At 42.1% G+C, this 19,178-nt stretch overlaps 2 protein-coding genes across 41 annotated transcripts in view; both read right to left on the bottom strand.

The window, feature by feature from the left end:
- The window catches only part of UBP1 (upstream binding protein 1), a 45,366-nt gene extending 40,967 nt beyond the window's left edge, over window positions 1–4,399 (bottom strand). Inside the window, exon 1 of the mRNA XM_069859943.1 lies at window positions 4,270–4,399. Coding sequence (XP_069716044.1) covers window positions 4,270–4,343 — 74 coding nt within the window. The 5' untranslated portion in view covers window positions 4,344–4,399. The remainder of the gene's footprint in view (window positions 1–4,269) is intronic.
- An 11,180-nt stretch (window positions 4,400–15,579) lies between these two features.
- CLASP2 (cytoplasmic linker associated protein 2) overlaps window positions 15,580–19,178 on the bottom strand; it is a 153,996-nt gene continuing 150,397 nt past the window's right edge. For all 40 annotated transcript variants that reach the window (XM_069859899.1, XM_069859905.1, XM_069859901.1 and 37 more), the window contains one exon: window positions 15,580–18,673. In XM_069859899.1, the coding sequence (XP_069716000.1) occupies window positions 18,587–18,673 (87 nt within the window). In that variant the 3' untranslated portion in view covers window positions 15,580–18,586. The remainder of the gene's footprint in view (window positions 18,674–19,178) is intronic.

Raw genomic sequence — 19,178 nt, 5'->3', positions numbered from 1 at the left:
TTCTCTGTCCGTCTGTGGACAGATGAACAATCCATTTGCATGGTTGAGGAAGCTTAAAAAAGGGAACTTTATGAAGAGAGCATGGACTTACGGGCAAGTTACAAGCACAGGCACTAGTTACCAAGTTAGAGCTTTCAGTGAGAAGAACTTAAATTACCACAGGCAAAATACCTCTTTTAAGCCTGACAAGATGACAACAATACCCTAAATTCATTAGTTTATTATTATGAAGGAAATATTTGTTAGCACTTCTGAAGATTGAGAACAACCCCGATAATGGCATTTATTTCAGTGACTGTTATGGGATGCATATAGTCCAGTTAATAAATTAGCAGGCATTATTCCACAGACAACAGTAATGGCTAAAAAGTCAGCTTAAACTCCTGTCATTGTAGAATTAAAGAGTTTTAACTGAGAACTCAAACCTTACCCTAAACGGACATTTTTAGACTTCAAGTGGACTTCGTACAAACAAAGGAGAATAAGGAACACTAACCTCCCACCCCAACTTTTGTAAGTGACACAAAAGGAAGTGATGGTTTGAGGAAAACTAAAATGCGTGCACTTTCTGCTTCTGACAGAGATGAGACAGGATCCAAGACCAGAGAAGCCAGATGCAGTTTGTTTTATGCATAGCAAAACTGGTTTATCTGCTTATTCTATTTACATTAACATAGCTACATAGCAGTTTACAAGATCATAAATTGGTGGTTTTTATACTGGGAAGCGTTCTGACATAAATTCCAACCTCTGCTGAGGGCATCTTGAGTGGATACAGTACAACAAATCCTCTTGCAGTTCAATCTTTAAAAGCTGGGTAAAGCTTGTTCGTGATAAGCAAACTGACTGTTAGCATTTCTGAAGATGTTATCTTTAGCTATTTTAGGACAAGAAGTGTATTTTTCTATTAAATTACAAAGATAATCATTAAATCATTAAGATAGGGAAAGATCTCTGAGATAATCCAGTCCAACGGTCAGCCCAACACCACCATGCCTACTAAACCATGTCCCTAAGTGCCACGTCTGCATGTTTTTTGAACATCTCCAAGGATGGTGACTCCACCACTTCCCTGGGCAACCTGCTCCAATGCTTCACCACTTCCAGTAAAGAATGTTTTCCTAATATCTAATCTGAGCCTCCCCTGACACAACTTGAGGCTATTCCCTCTTGTCCTATCACTTGTCACCTGGGAAATGAGACCAATACTCACCTTGCTACAGCCTCCCTTCAGGTACTTGTAGAGCAATAAGGTCTCCCCTCAGCCTCCTCCAAACGAAGAAACCCCAATTCCCTCAGCCACTCCCCATAAGACTTGTGCTCCAGCCCCTTCACCAGCTTCATTGCTCTTCTCTGGACTCACTCCAGCAGCTCAATAACTTTCTTCTACAGAAGGACCCAAAACTGAATATAGTATTCAAGGTGCAGCCTCACCAGTGCTGAGTACAGGTGCACAAGCACTTCCCTGGACCTGCTGGTCATGCTGTTTCCTATACAAGCCAAGATGCCATTGGCCTTCTTGGCCACCTGGGCACACTGCTGGCTCATGTTCAGTCGCTGTCAACCAACACACCCAGGTCCCTCTCCTCCAGGCAGCTTTCCAGCCAGACTTCTCCTAGTCTGTAGCACTGCTTGTTCTTAGACTGATATTTTCTTTTACTGATGAGTCTAAATATTTCCAAGCATGAGGCTGGATTTACAGGCCAGTAGTATTCCAGGTTATCTCTTCGGTGTTGCTGGAGTCTAAAAGTTACAGTGGCTTTTGTGAGTACCTTCCTGTTGCATTGAAAATTAAAAGTTTGGAACATGGTATAGACCTTATTGCTCTCTACAAATACCTGAAAGGAGGTTGTGGAGAGCAGGGTGCTGGCCTCTTCTCCCATGTGACAAGGGACAGGATGAGAGGAAATGGCCTCAAGCTCCGCCAGGGGAGGTTCAGGCTGGACATCAGGAAAAAAATTTTCACAGAAAGGGTCATTGGGCACTGGAACAGGCTGCCCAGGGAGGGGGTTGAGTCACCTTCCCTGGAGGGGTTTAAGGGAGGGGTGGACAAGGCGCTGAGGGACATAGGAATGGTTGGACTTGATGATCCGGTGGGTCTTTTCCAACCTAGTGATTCTATGATTCTATGATTCTAAGTGCAGGACCCGGCACTTGGCCTTGTTAAACCTCATGCCATTGGACTCTGCCCAGTGGTCCAGCCTGTTCAGATCCCTTTGCAGAGCCTCCCTCCCCTCCAGCAGATCGACACTTCCACCCAGCCTAGTGTCATCCGCAAACTTGCTCAGGGTGCGCTCGATGCCTTCATCCAGGTCATTGATAAAGACACTGAACAGGGCTGGACCCAGCACTGAGCCCTGGGGAACCCCGCTTGTTACTGGAATCCAGCTGGAGTCAACTCCATCTACCACCACTCTCTGGGCCCGGCCATCCAACCAGTTTTCCACCCAGGAGAGTGTTCCCAGGATGAAAGCACTGGGGACAGAGCCAGCAGTTTGCTGATTATGCCAGGACTGAAACCTAGTTAGATTAGACATTAGGAAGGAATTCTGCACAATGATGCTGGTGAGGCACTGGCACGTGTTGCCCAGGGAAGCTGTGGCTGCCCCATCCCTGGAGGTGTTCAAGACCAGTTTGGATGGAGCCTTGGGCAGCCTGGTCTGGTGGGATGTGTCCCTGCCCATGGCAGGGGGTGTGGAATTATATGATCTTTAAGGTCCCTTCCTACCCAAACTCTTCTATGATTCTAGTACCTGCACTGGTTTGTGTGCTTTCTGCTTGTGGTAATCAGCCTTAAGGGCTGATCTTGTCAGTTCCTGTACATAGCCCTGTATTTATCAAAGTGTCTCCCCTACATTGTATTTCAAAGCCAAAACACAGCTGCACGCTGCCATCCAGACCTAAAGACAGGTGCTCAAGTGTGTGTTGGAAGAGTAACTTCAGAGGGACTCAAATGGCAGATTTGTGGATAAGGGTGGGGAAACAGAAGCAAATACAGAGAGGTAACGACGAAAGACAAGTAGATGGTGAGAACAGGTCCTTAGAAAAGCCGGGAGGGGACACACCTCCTCAAGGTTGAACGGAGGCTGAAGAAGGATGGACATCCTCGCTTTGCCGTGCTGTTTGGTTCCTTTTGCCTTGGAAACTGAGCACATCACCTGTAAACAGTATTGCATCGGGGTACTCCAAAACCTGTTCTTTATTTCTGATTTACTGCACCAGTGGACAGAAATAGGGCTGTGCTTGCTACAAGCTTGCTTTAGCCAATCTGGATTTCAAATCACTCTGACCTCTGTATTGAAATAGATTGATTTTATAAAACTCCACTGCAGTTTCATACTTTGGAACTCAAATATAGCCTCAGTTCCTTTGCTTTTTTTAAATGTAAAACTTAACACATGGCTACTAAAAACATGCTACTCAACAAGTCTACAAGAGCAGAAGTAAGGTTGTGATACACTAACTGGTGTGAGACTAGCAACATACAGAAAAGCCATATCAAGGTAGGTCATTAAACGCTATCATGTTTAAATACACTGTATTTTGCCAAAATGTCATAAGCTAAAGTTTAATGCAGAGGGTGAACCACATTATGAATTGGAACTCAGTTCTAACATCAAGATTATCTGGAATCTGTGAGCTTAGCTCTTGCCAAAGCATAAGGATTTTTAATTATGGGAAAAAATTGAACACTGTGTACAAATAATGCATTACTAATAAAGAGGTAAAGCCAGTTTGTAGCTCACAGGCATGTGCTGTTGCAAAAAGCTACATATTGCATCAGAATTCCAATACAAAGTGTTTAGCCAGGGTACTCGGACTGATACAACAAGCAGCCCACAGTTCTGATCCTGCAGGTCAGCAGAGCTTCAGCAGCCAATCAAAGCAAACGTGAAACATCAAGATATTTATAAGGCTGTACTGCTTCATATAAGCAGAGTTTTATCTACAGACCGCGAATGTCATTTGAAAAAGAAACAAAAAATTAACACATCTGTGAATATCATCTTAGGCAGTAAAACATTCCCAGCAGCCGCCGTTCCTGGCACACCCCCACGGTGGCACAGTTTGCAAAAATCGCAGAGCTATCGTAAAGTAAATCTCCACTGTGTGGACTGTGCTGAGCAAACTGTCAAAGGGTCTGCAATCACCAGCTCTTTTTGACAGCTTGAACTTGTGGATTAGCAAAGGCTCTGCAGTCTATGTTCTTGCGTGTCATTGCCTTATAATTATTATTACTATTTAAACCTGCCCCCATTGTTTTCTTACCGCAGGTAGCTGCTGTTGCTGGTGGGATACTGGTGATGGTGATAATGTTCAGGCTGACTGTGCCAGAAGAGCATTTTGGAATGAGTTGAAGCGTTGTGCTCAGCTAAGAGATGGTCACTGCAGTGATGGGAGAGAGGAAAGAGAAAACAAATACACACATTGAGAATAAAGTTGCAGTTGGGTTCCTCTCACACCTTTATATTTAGCTGCTGCCAGCAAGTTTGTTGGTGTCACTCCCTCCAGGAGAGGCAGGTAACTGAAGTCTTGGCTGGTCCCCACCTCCTTTCCTGCTCCCCAGCGTGGCTGCGCTGTCAGCTGCTGACCAGCTGCAAGGATTTATTCCCAGCTGATGTGGCATCAAGTGCAGCCCAGACCTCATCATCACCCCCTCGTCAATCTCCTCCCCTCCCTCCGCGCTGTCGGAGCGTCACTGAGCAGAGATGCCTGTTACAGAGCCAGGGGAAGAGCAATTTCATAGCCCTTCTGCCTCAGAGAGGCATACAGCTCCCTCTTTATGTCGCACGCTCAGTACCTGAACACTATAACCTGCATAGAGGTGGCTGACTGAAGAGGAAAAAGGAGAAAGGTGGAATCTACAATGCTGTCTTTAAGGCAAGCAAGGTCCTTCCCGGTAGTGTTTGGGCTGTATCCCTTTTGCCTGTTCCTCCTGTACAAGTTCAAGTAGCAGGCTACAACAGAGTAGAGCTTTATAGTTACCTTCTTGCCATTAACAAAGATATTACACCTCCTGCCCTCTCCAATGAAAATACTGTCAAATTGCAGGGAAAATATTTATTGCAACAACTTCTCCCCCCCCCATCACATACGCAGTTTGGAGAAAAAAAATCATATTGGGATGCAAACGAGGTGCTTGGTGCACCCATGTCTCAATGCTGTTTGCTTGGTTTGTAGACAGGGTTGTAATACTGAGTTTAAAACACCTAAAATAGTACCGGTCAATCCCAGTAACACCTTGACTCTGAAAAATAAAAGGGGGCACACGTCCAAAAAACTCATCGGAAAATATTTACCTGCAGAGGGCATCCATTCTGCTTGAAAAAGGGGAGGACTACTGACAGGCAGCAGCAGTTTGCTGGGTTATATCGGGTTTGCTTTGGTTTTGTTTTTAAAATACCACCTCCCCCCAAGCAGGCATTGCTTGTTCCTTACAGTTATTCTATAAAAAGACACTTTTAAAAGGCATTGTAATATTGTGACTCAGGCTATGCAAAACACAATATCAAAGTGCAAGCTTCTGGCAAACAAAAAGGAATGATGTCTTATTAGAGTGATAGTAATAGGCAGCAGTCAAAAATAATTAAAATTAACAACGTTGTTGGTTGGTTTTTTTTTCACGGCATGCAGTAGTTTGCCTTTAGCTTACCATTCTTGCTGAACATCAAACAGCATAAACAAAAAGAAAAGGCCAGAATAACAATGGAAGAGGAACTGTAAATGTGGGAAGATAAAGAAACATCCACATGTGACGCCATCCAGAAAAGCAGACGAGAACTGGGACTGCTGGCTGAGTGATTCTAAGAGGTTATTCTCTTCCAAGAGGCACCTGTGTGCCTCAAGGAGGGCTGCCACCACAAAGACCTGCTTGCATACACAACTTGATCTTTGCCTCAGCAAGGATGAGAGCTGGAGGAGCCTTTTCAAGGTTATTTTTTCCACTTATAGCTCTGTATCGTAGAATTATAGAAACAACATGTTGGAAAAGATCTCTGAAATCATTGAGTCTGACTGTACCCATCTACCACTAAACCATAATCCTTAAGTACCTCATCTACCCGTCTTTTAAATACTTTCAGGGATGGTGACTCAATCACCTCCCTGGGCAGCCTCTGCCAGTGCTGGATGACCCTTTGAGTGATTTTTTATTTCCTAATGTTCAATCTGAACCACCCCAGATGCAGCTTGAGGCCATTGCCCCTTTCCTGTCCCCTGTCACTTGGGAGAAGAAGCCAGCACCCTCCTCTCCACAACTTCCTTTTAGGTAGATGTAGAGAGCAATGAGGTCTCCCCTCAGCCTCCTCTTCTCCAGGCTAAACAACCCCAGCTCTCTCAGCCGTTCCTCATAAGGCCTGTTCTCCAGCCCCCTCACCAGCTTTGTTGCTCTTCTCTGGACTCGCTCCAGAGCCTCAACATCCTTCTTGTGGTGAGGGGCCCAGAACTGAACACAGGATTTGAGGAGGGGTCTCACCAGTGCTGAGTACAGAGGGAGAATAACCTCCCTGGTCCTGCTGGTCACGCCGTTTCTGATACAAGCCAAGATGCCATTGGCCTTCTTGGCCACCTGGGCACACTGCTACTAAGCACCCTCCTAGCAGATGTGACGGGCTGCATCATTCCCATTGATCACTTCTGCAGGTTTTTAACAATGTGATTTCAGTAACTGTAGAAAAAGAACATCTATTCCACTATCCAGTTTGCTCCATCTACTGGCAAATTGTAAAACAAAATCATCATCTCCAGACTTAGACTTAGGCAAAGGTGTTAAATGTGTGCAGCGCATTGCATTTGGAAGCCCCATTTCCCTTTGCCCTGACTGATCTCAAGAAAATGACTACACATCCCACAAACCACTTCCACAACCTTTCCTTGAGGCTGACAGGACCTTCCCCCAAACAGATTAGGGATCCGTTTTGTTCTGTGACATGCGTTTCTATTTCATTACAAAGAGTAAAACCACAGATTCCCCTTCACTTGAAGAGCTTTCAGTCCCTAGCGCAGAATGGCTCCCACCTCTGTGCATATCCCACAGAGCTCAGGGGGCTTCACATTATCTGGCACTTCTCCCTTCCTGCTAAGTAGCCCCTTGCTTCTGACAACTCCTGAGTTGTCAAAATGCAGGTGGGAAAGCTGCAGTTCTGATCAGTCTCTCTATTCGTAAGTCCAGGAGAGAATATGTGAGCAAAAGCAATGAAGATTCCCTGACTAATCAGTAACCTATTGCATTTTTATATTTGCATGTATGTATGGGACACAACAACCCCGTATAGCACAACAGGCTTGGGGAAAAGTGGCTGGAAAGCTGCCTGGCATAACAGGACCTGGAGGTGTTGGTGGACAGGCGGCTGAACATGAGCCAGCAGTGTGCCCAGGTGGCCAAGAAAGTCAACAGCATCTGGGCTTGTATCAGAAACAGTGGCCAGCAGGACTAGGACTAGGGAGTGATTCTGCCCCTGTACTCGGCCCTGGTGAGGCTGCACCTTGAATACCGTGTTCAGTTCTGGGCCTCTCACCACAAGAAGGATGTTGAGGTCCTGGAGCACAACCACAGAGGAGCAACGAAGCTGGTAAAGGGGCTGGAGAACAAGTCTTACGAGGAGTGGCTGAGAGAGCTGGGGATGTTTAGCCTGGAGAAGAGGAAGCTGAGGGGAGACCTTATCACTGTCTACAACTGCCTGAAAGGAGGTTGTGGAGAGGAAGGTGTTGGTCTCTTCTCCCAAGTGATGGGTGATTGGAGAAGAGGGAATGGTCTCAAGTTGTGCCAGGGGAGGTTCAGATTGGACTTTATGAAAAATATCTTGACCAAAAGGGTTGTCAAGCACCGGAACAGGTTGCCTAGGGAGGTGGTTGAGTCACCATCCTTGGAGGTGTTTAAAAGGCAGGTAGATGAAGCACTTAGGGACATGATTTAGTAGGGGAAAGGTATGGTTGAACTTGATCTCAAAGGTCTTTTCCAACCTAATGATTCTATGTATATACAAACGTACATCTGTTTATATATACTAAAAACCTGCATGCCTATTTTTAACCTTTAGCACAGTAGTCTTTCTTACCAGCCCTTTTAGAATTCATTTTGATATATTTAATAGCACAAACACAAAATATCCAAAGTCCCAGATTTGTTCTTAGGTCAAGACAGGCAACTTGCAGTCATTAAATACAAGCCCTCCAGGGGATCCCAGGCAAGCAGCTGCAGCTCAGGTTACTGCTCTGGCTTTCCCCTGTATGTTTTGAATGTGAGGAGTGAGGCAGAGCCATCAGGCCCAGGCACTTCAGGGCTCTGATTGCAGTCCCATTACTAGCTTGCCCAGCTGTTAACAAACCTTTGACTCTACTGGCTACACGAGTGGACCATGATAAAACACAGGAGCATCCCAACACATGTGCTCATTCCATCTCTTGCCTTCACTTGATTTTTCAAGTATCATGCCAAAGCAGATTAAAAATACTCGAGTCATTGGTTATGTCCAAAAAGCTACTGCCTCGAGAAGATGAGGTGTTTATTAGTAGAGGAGGGTGAAACGATGAAGGTTATTCTGATCCCAGTTTCTAACTTCCACACAAAGTCACAGTGGAAGAGGAAAATTTGCCTCTCCTTTCATCCCTCCAAGGATTGACAAGATGCTTGACTTACAGCTCATAGAAGCTTTGAGTTCCTTGTACAGGAAGCACTAGAACATGTAAGGACGATGTTATTAGCAACCTTCTGGTACCTGAAGGGGCTACAAGAAAGCTGGGGAGCGACTGTTTACAAAGGCTTGTAGTGACAGGACTAGGGGCAATGGGTATAAAATGGAGAGGGGCAGATTTAGACTAGACATAAGGAGGAATTTCTTCACTACAAGAGTGGTGAGGCACTGGCACAGGTTGCCCAAGGAAGCTGTGGCTGCCCCATCCCTGGAGGTGTTCAAGGCAAGGCTGGATGGGGCCTTGGGCAGCCTGATCTAGTGGGATGTCCCTGCCCATGGCAGGGGGGTTGGAACTGGATGATCTTTTAAGGTCCTTTCTAACCCAAACTATTCCATGATTTACACTGAAATGAAACACCACAAAAAAAGAAAATCAGTATTTTTCTTTCTCTTTACAGTCTCATGTTTCGACCAATCTTTGTTGCAAAGAACATATGGGTAAACCTTCCAAGTACAGGATAGCTTGAGTTGGTAAATCAGGAGAAACTTCCCAGATTATATTTAATTCTGGTATTTTGGCTGGCGAAGGAGTGCTGTATAATCCCCACACCCACCCCTGCTGCCCTTGACTAACCTCTAGACATAAAGGTATGCGGTTACACCGTCTTGCAAGTTTGGGGACAAATAAGGTGAGATTTTTACCTTGTACTGTTTATTGTTAAGGGTCTGTTTCTGTTTCTTGCTTTAGAACCTGCCCAGTAAGCACTAAACCAGATCTCAGCAAAGGAGCATTGTATACACAAACAACAAGACATTATTTATTTATAACATCTCTTGCTTCAGGGCTTGCGTATGGCACGCAGAGTCCAACCTGACATTTAAGGTGGAGAGGCTAATGTTTTGCTCACAGGTGGATCTGCACTGAAGTGAAGTGCCTGAGCATATGGTGCCTTGAAATTTGAATTACTGGATATTTCCATAAGCAGCATCCAAATGATGAGGTCTTCTAAGGCATCAATTTGCTAATCTTTTTTATAGCGATCAGAATCCTTGCTTAATTTTCTGATTGTCTTTCTGAGAACTACAGCAAGTTGCATTAAATATTGGTGTTATAACTAGTTTTATACACAGACTGTCATCATTGCTCTTTGTTTTTAGCAATTAAAAATTATTCTACAGACAACGCCACATAGAAAAACTTAATCAGGTACCGAATAAGACATTGTAAATTCAGTATATAGTCCAAGAAACTTATTTAAAGCAATTTTTTTGCAGTCCAGTGATGATTTTTAGTTGTGATTAAAATGCTAGGTCAGTTAAAAATCAGAAGATAGGTTTACATGTGTGCAGGAGCAATCCCTACATATTTCAGCCTCCAAACAGAGTATAGAGGAGGACCTACTTCTAGTTTGGTATGTCCTGTTTGGTCTTTGGACCCTTCTTTGTTTTGTTACAGTTACTGCCAAAGGCAGGGTAACTTGGGAATAAAAATATCCATCAAACCAGAGATGGGTGATGGTTCACCTACATCACTACATAACAGTGAGATATGCACATCAGCATTGTGTTCCCTGCTTGGATGGGCTGTGAATCCACCATACATACATATGAAAGGGGCTGAGACATATTTCTAGCCCTTCCTTGCATGCACTTCCAAATACAGAACCTCTCTGTCTTTCCTACCTATGTTGGTAGTGGGACTGTATTCGTACCATTAATTTAATGAACTTAAGCACTGACAGGTTAACAATCAGAACCAAGAAAACCCTCTGCTTGTTATCCATCGCTGCACTGAGTTGCAGTTCTCACCACACATCTCCTGATGCATTAAGACTTGACCCAACCCAGTCCTATTGCTATGTCTGATCATCTGAAGGTGGTAAGTATGTAATCCCTGCTAACAGGCAGTGTGCAAACAGCAATGTACTGTGTCTGTTCAGCGCAATAAACTGTAAGCAGCAATACCCACATATTCTCCATGTCCACCTGCCACCTTTTTTCAGTATTGTTGGGTGTTTTAGACCTCCCAGTTTGGACCTGCTTAATGCTGAAGCGCTGCAAGAACTGCTGCGTTTACCAGTCCTTTCTCTGTGATACAGAATCATGACTGGGAAAGACCGTTGAGATCATCAACTCCAAACGTACCAGCCCACTACTAAATCATATCCCTAAGCACCTCATCTATCCATCTTTTAAACACCTCCAAGAATGGGGATGGTGATTAAATCACCTCCCTGGGCAGCCTGTGCCAGTGCTTGATAACCTTTCCAGTGAAGAAATTTTTCTTAATGTCCAATCTGAACCATTCCCTCTCACCCTATCACTTATCACCTGGGAGAAGAGACCAACACCCACCTCTCTACAACCTCGTTTCAGGTAGTTACAGATGGTGATAAGGTCTCCCCTCAGCCTCTTCTCCTGGCTAAACAGCCTCAGTTCCCTCAGCTGCTCCTCACAGGACTTGTTCTCCAGACCCTTCACCAGATTGGTCACTCTTCTCTGGACGCACTCCAGAACCTCAATGTCCTTCTTGTAGTGAGGGGCCCCAAAGTGAATGAAGTGCCGCCTCACCAGTGCTGAGCATAGTGGCGGAATTACTTCCCTGCTTCTGCTGGCCACACTGTTTCTTATACAAGCCAAGATGTTATTGTTCTTCTTGGCCACCTGGGCACGCTGCTGGCTTACTTTCAGTTAGATGTCGACCAAGACCCCCAGGTCTTTCTCTGCAAAGCAGCTTTCCAGCCTTGGAAAGCAGAGCTGCCACCAAAAAGAAATGGAAAATGGGAAACCCCATGAATAACATTTTTCGTAGGCCCTCTAAATTCTAGTAGAAACCTTAGGATACCAGGAGCACAGAGACAAGGCAGCAGAGCACAGAGCATCTGACCAGAATAGCATGCACGATAGCGCTGAGCATGCTAAATATTTCAGCAGCTCCTTCTGATCATTTTGGTGAGGTACACCAGATGGGCCGCAGCCTGTGCTTGAACTTCCTTCAGTCTCTCCTTGGTATGAGGCACTTGGTGAACCAACTTCAGATGTAAAAGAGAAGTATAGGTTGCTTCCAGTGCCTTGAGTGCCAGTTTACAGAAAACACAGGCTTGGCTTTTGCTGAAGAACGCAGGGTATGATCTCTCCTTCATGGAATCTGTCCCGTTTTTAAAAACAGTCTGAAAGGCTCCCTCACAGGGCATTGCTGCTCTGAAATTTATTTCTCTGTGGTCATTTTCCTCACATAGCCTACTCTGAATCTAAGAGAATGTGATTAAGCTGCTGAGGAATAAATAACTTACTGGCTTCCCATCTTATGAGAGGGAGGCATGGCAGGTTTTATCTTTGCTTTCTTCTGTTTCTTCTGCTGCCTGTTAGGAAGACATCAAGGCCTGCAGAGGAACTTGTCACATGGAGATAATTTGTTGGCATAGAAAGATACAGATAGCAACATGGCCCAAAGGAAACTGTGATTTAACCCCTCACATCATACCCCAATCAAAACCTAAGCAAGGAAGCTTTTATGGCTGTGAAAAAGGATGGCGTTGGTTTTTTTTGTAGAAGATTCATGTCTGTAAAGGTGGACAAGTTCAAATGTTTGTTATTCTGCTACTCTATGCTTGCTGTGTGCCTAACTTTGTAGCCTAAAAATCTCCCAGTATTTGGACTTGCAAACTGCTGCAGCAATGCAGGATTCCTGCATGTTCTGGTACAGAAAAGACAGCTCAGTTCTCATTCCTGATGGATAAAACTCCTTTTTCCTGAGGGCCTAAGGCTGCTTTGGTACTCTGCCAGGTCTAACATTTTCTAGCATTGTGCTGTCTTGGCTTTGTGGACAAGATCCTCCAACATCAGTGTTTCCCTCTCAATTCTGAATGCAGAAGGCAAGATGTTCTGTACTCCAAGAAACTACCCTTCCTACAAATATTACAAACCTCACGGGGTGTTTAAGGCCTTAAGAACAAGAGCTGCAACTTATGGAGGGTTAAATAAAATATCTATACCACATCTTTCTCCCCATATTCTGCAACAACCCTGTGGCTTTCCACTTCCTAACAGGGCAGGGACCTCCCTTCTTACACGGTTAGAGAAGTGATGGCTCATTACCAGCCTTCTGAGAAAGGGCAGCCTCTGAGAACACCAGCAGTTGCTCCTGAGTAAGATTTTTAAGTTTCATCTGACAATTTCGAAACAATCAGAAAATAACAAATTAAGATTTCTCTTCCCAAGCAACTACAGGCTACACAAATGGCGATACCCACAAACTCCTTAGGGAAAACAGCCGATTTCACCTGGGTAAAACAGTTGACTGGTTGGCCAACACGGCCACAGCTGGCATCTGGAAGATCAAAAACCTAATCAAACACCTCAGGATTTCTTTATGTAAAATACAACCACCTACAATGACATTTAGTATGACATAAAAATGTTTTATCCATGTCATTTGAAATCCTGCTGGAAGGACAAAACAGAACAGGCCAGAAATTACTATTTTACCAAATTTTAGGCTTTTTGCACTTGTATACCATTAATTACATTTCCAGCATATCATTTCAGATTAGCAGATATAATTAAGCATTTTAAAACATGTCGATTTGCAATTTTAACTGAAACAGACACATCCAACTCCCCTAACAGGCTTGCACTTCTACTGAAATTGAAATCAGTTTCCTCATCTTCCCTGGCATTTCAACAGCAACTACAAACAATTCAGGCTGAACAAACTGGGCTAATGAATGTTTTTTGTTATTCTATTTCCCCTAATCTAGGCAGACCCTTGAAGCCCAGAGTGGATGTTTCCCTTCGCCAGCATCTCTGGCAGAAATTTCTGATCCCAGAGTGGTGCAGGAGGACCCATCTGAGACTGCTCCCCAATAGCATTTGCCAGGAACAGATTAAGGGAACTCCCACAAGCTACTCCCTTGGCTCTGCCACAGGCAAAGATGAACTGATGGTGAGGGAATAACTAACAAGTCCAGCTGAATTTTAAGCATGTCTAACTTAAATCTCCATGTTTGTTCCTACTGGCACAAATCTTCCCTGCACAGACAAGCACTGCCTTTGAATCTAGCCTGACACATAGGTAACAGAACTGACTCTGCAACTGATATCAGGACAAGCTTATAGAGGTTAACAGAGTTATATGCAGGTATACTGTTTTTTTCCACTGCAGAAATACATTTTGTGTTTTGCTACCCATAGTCTTTTCCAAAATTACTCCCTCAAAATATGCCTAATTATGATCACTTGCATCTACCTAAAATACATCAAGAGATAGAGAAATTTTGATAGAAATCATACAGCATTCAAAATCGTTTGCAGAATAAGAGCAAGGGCTGATCTCTTCTCTCTGGTGACCAATGATCAGGCCCAAGAGAATAGCAAGATGTGCCCGGGAAGGTTTAGGTTGGCTCTTAGTGAAAGGTTCTCCATGCAGAGGGTCAAGGGACACTGGACCAGGCTCCTTAGGGAAGCAGCAATAGCACCAAGCCTGACAATATTCCAGCAGCATTTGGGTAACGCCCTCAGACACATGGAGTGAATGCTGGGGTTGTCCTATGCAGGCAGGGGCATCTGACTCTTAGGATCCCTGTAGGTCCCTTCCAACTCAGAACGTTCTATGATTCTACCATTTCAAAGTTTCTGAGTTACTGTTAAACAGCTGTGATTCTGTCCTGGCAGAAATTACCTATCAGCAAATAAAGAAACTTCTTTAACTGGGATAATCCAAGCTGCAGAGCTTGGGAGCCCCAAGGTCTTAAAAAATACTTCAACATAAAAACATATACATCACACAGAAAAAGAATAAATGAAGTTTGATTTTTTTTTTCCCCCCACTAGCTGGACTAGCACAATTAGTCCCTCGAAGTTCCTGTGTTACTGAAAGGAGCCAGGAAACTTAACTACAAACTGAAGGGGGAAAATATAAGAAGTTTTCTTTAGAAAATGTAATATAAATACTGACTTTTATCATACCTGGAAGTAGACTGCAACTGTAAAACTGATCTGTTTACTCTTTTAATTGGGAGAAAACATGAGTTTTCTTCCTCCAGATAATCCTCCAATTCTCAAACTGCCCATTTATCCCCACCATATTTATGTTTATCATGTTCTATATGTTTGTGTTTGCCCAGCCTGGCACAGTGGAAGTTACCACAACCGGCTGGACCATTCTCACTGGAATGTAATTCAACATATTTATTGTGATTGTTCTCAGAGGGACAATGGTCATATTCAGAATTTGAATTCTTTCACTGAAAGCTGAACTGTGAGCAGTTCATGCCTGCAATAGCAACAGGCTTTTTTTACATGGGTAGGTTTTTGAATGTACTCACATTTCATAGAAACTACTAAGAATATGGAATTGTTTCAGGGTACAAATGTTCTTATTGCTCTGAGAGTCAGACCGCAAATAATAAAGACAACTCAGTCTGTTCCAACCTTTATCTTCAAACACAAACAAGCAACCCAACTCAGGAAAATTTACACGATCAGCTCTCCTTTCGATTTACATTTACTATCCCAACTTCTGGAAAGAAGCTGAGACTCCAGCTGCACAAAATATGTTACTGAAAATTCTTTAAAGCAAGCAACATCCAAGTTTGAGACATCCAAGACATGCATTTCCTCTCCTCATTCTGCATGTAGCTCTTTCCTTCTTCCTCTTTTTTAAGCCCAAACCCAACCTTTACGGATTGCATTTCAGTATTCAAACCATTGCAATGACCTATCTTTAGAGAATATTAGAAAGAACGTAAAGAAATCCTTTCTGAAAGAACAGCGACTTATAATTGTCCTAATTTTTTTCCCAGATCTTTCTGTTAATCCATTAGAGAAATCACATCCAGCAGGAACATAAGGCATGACTAATCATTGCTCAAATTTAACTGAGCTAATATCCATTTATAATACAGGAAAGAAGGCAAGAAGCAATGCAGTGAATCTGACAACCGGCTGCAGGGGAAATAATTATCTTGCAAATACTTATATTCTAATGGCTCCATATTACATAAACAGATTCTATCACTAAAGCAGCTCCATCTTTGTAGGAAACAGAACTAAAATATTCACTGAAATACATTGCATTTAGATTTTTAATACATGGGATATCCACACTTAGAACATTTAAGGATGGCTTAGAGCAAAACTGATAGATAAACTCTGTGTAAATATCTTCCCCCCCCTACTTGGAGCAAAATTTTTCAGTCATGTAGACAATAATAACCATTTCTTTCTTACCAACTTTTGTTTACACATAAAAAAATTTGGTTCATCCAGAATATATACTGCATCTTTCAATAACTTATTTTTTCAGTATGAAATAGCATCTTCAAAAAGATGACAAACCGTTGTCATCTTGAAACGATCCTCTGAAAATAAATATTACCTGTATAAAAAGCAGGGATAACATATGGGACTAGGAAGCTTAGACTTTGTGCAATTTTACTTTAAGTGACCTTTTGCATAATCAAAATGTAAACAAGATTGTAGACGGAAAAACATTTTTTAAATACTAAAAAAAAAGCTAACTATGTATAATGTACAAATAAATGAAACAGTAAACAAGAAACCTGCCTAGATGAAGGAAACTGCATGTTCATAAGAATTCTACTCCATTTCCAAAACACATTTTTGTCTAGCATGTTCACAGCATGTTCTCAAATGCCAAGTCAGACCTAGTAACAAAAAGTATATAAAGAAACATCATTTGGACACACAAAACGAAGATTTTTTTTTTTAAACCAATGTTGTATCAATCACATTTATAATTTTTCTCATAGCATGTGATCAAATAAAACAGAAAACCAGAATGTATACATTGCAAATTTTTAAGTAATGTTATGTACATTTTATTGCCAGTATATGCACAATGGTAAGCATAGAACTATAAATACACAATGTAATTAAACAGTAGAAAACAACAAGGATGTTACACGGAACAAAAGGAAAGAAAAAGGATACTATTTTCTTGATGTAGCTGCTAAAAAGGGCGAACGATGAGTTATGACAGTCTTGGGTTTAAATCTTTACATATATTTCTACAACTTCTCCTTCCAATAAATCTCTGCAATGGCATTGCTTCTTTAATAACCACATCTTCACACTTTCTATTGCATTCACTTCAAACCGAAGTGAAAACAACCTTTCATGTAACTACAAGCATCTGACATTTTTACCCAGTTTTGCTTTTCAGGGTTCCTAGCAAGCGTGTAAGTAGTTTCTTATGATATTTGGTTGCAACTATGAAGAGTGGAGTTTTGAACACACATTAAGTGATAATCAGGGGAAAAAAAACCAAGTTAAGATTTCTGTAGATGGTTCTTCCATCGGGTGCTATTGGCAGCAGCTCAGTCAAAAATTAGTCACCCTGAAGAGGTAGAGAGAATTTTCGCCTAGCACAGATCATCATCCTTGGCACTGCTATTTTCTCTCTTATCAGGACACACTTCCTACAACTAGACAACATCACAGTCAAAGGGAAAAAAAGTCAGGGGGAAAAAGAAACAAAGGTCCACCATTCCTGGGAAGGGCACTGTTTCATCCCAGTTCTCAGTTAATCAGCTGGCTGCTTATATCCAAGACCAAAGAAAAAGAGAAAAGAAAAAAAAAAAGAAAAAGACAACATTCAGGGACACATTTACTTGATCTTTGTTCTCTTTCCATTATCAAGTTTATAAATACAAAGAACCATTATTCACAATAAACTAATTTTTTTTTCAAAAATGGAAAAAAAAAAACCTCTGGAAACATTTCCACACCTTAAATCCAGATGGGTCTTGAGGATGCTATTCAAGAAAACCATGCAAATAATTTGGTGCAGCTTTCCCAACTCATCCAAAATATATATTTCTTTTAAATTAAAAGGTGGCAAGATCCATAGCATTTGTGTCTCTTTCCCCACAACCCCCGGCACCCCCCTTTAAATTCAATGCAGAAAATCTTGGTGCTTTTAGGAAGGTAACGAATAAATATTTTTCTGCACTGTTGTCATAAAATCCCATGTGAGTTACAATACAAGTCTACTTGTTCCAGCAATTAGGTTGAGAGGAAACATTCTAGTGATAAAGATAAATACATACTGAGCATGCTTGGGCAGAGCACTCCATTCTGAAGCATCCTGCTTGAAGAACGGAAGGTGATAAGGATGGTTCACGTCCATCAAGTGACCATTAACTCTGCTGCTAAAAAGCAGACTGCCACACTATCACCAGGTTGGCAATGCTACCCTGAAAGGGCTGTCTTCCACATTAAAAGGTACTGGTTGCACCAGTCCTCTACTGCGCACACTAAATTCTTATTTATGCAACAAACATACAACCAATGAACAATATCACTTTTACAGAACTGGATCAATCCAGCTTTTTTTATAGGCGTATTTCTCAATCTCCAGAATACCCCAAACAAGCTGTAAATAAGATGATGAACCACCAACAGTGAAGGAGGCTCACTGCAGTTCAGACTAGTTCAACCTTGCTTCACATCACTTCTTGTTTCTAGCGAAGGACATGATACTCAAACAAAATAGCAATAAAAAAGTAATGTTACCTGCAGCTGAATAAAAGCAACAGAATTTATATTTTAACTTCTGAAGCTTAAAGCATACCTTTTTAATTAGCATTTAAAAAAAACATCTTTTTTTCATACAGTAACACTGGCAAAAGTTAATGGGAAGACATAGAGGACTGTGAACAGGATAACTGATGGATTAGATTACTTTTAGATTTTATTCTGCTTTGATCAACTGATGTTAATACTGTTTTTCCTTGGATTTGGAATAATTCTATTGCAACAGTCACATGCAGGCTGAGGACAGCCATTGGTTAAAGGGGAAAAAAAAAAAACAACAACAAAAGAAAAGGGGAAAAAAAAAAGGTTCCAGAAATTGTATGTAAGAATTTTCCTTTCACTGAAGAGGGCCTTGCCCTTGCTTTAGGAGACCTGGTTAACTCTTGTCAGCTTCATTAGCTTTGTCCAGACAAATCTGCTGTTGAGTCCCCTCCTCCAGAGCCTGTTTGTGCACGTTTGATGTAAAGGTTCAATAATTTCATCTGCAGATTTAAGCCAGAAATTCACTTGATTTAGTAATCTGCAAACAGTATGGGCTACAGGAATGGTACAACAGAGACACTGAACAATTTTCTTTTCCCCAAAAGCAAATTTATATTTTACATAGTTAATTCAAAGGTAACAGACTTGCTAGTGAAAACAGAAAAATTTGTCACAACCTTCTTTTATGAGTGTAAAGAAGACAATGATCTAAGGTAGCGAGATTAAGATAGATAGAACATTCTCTTCAAATTACAATACTGTTCTAAATAAGGTAGGTCAGGTGTTTTAAGTTAACATTGAGGTTTTAAGCCTCCAGTTGGAGCTGTTGATGCTGGTACTTACTAAAGCTGCCAATATCATACAGAATCACATTCAACATAAAAACTGCCAGACAGTATTTTTAAAATACAGCTATCTTATCCAAAGATATACGAAATTAATTGTCCTGCTTTACTTCCAGGGACAAAGAGATTTGCAATTGACATTCAGCTGTTTGCATGCAAA

Source organism: Phaenicophaeus curvirostris, chromosome 6 (genome assembly GCF_032191515.1).
Source record: "Phaenicophaeus curvirostris isolate KB17595 chromosome 6, BPBGC_Pcur_1.0, whole genome shotgun sequence".
Lineage (NCBI taxonomy): Eukaryota > Metazoa > Chordata > Aves > Cuculiformes > Cuculidae > Phaenicophaeus > Phaenicophaeus curvirostris.
Note: the sequence above shows the minus strand (reverse complement) of the source record. Positions and strands in the feature narration are given on the sequence as shown.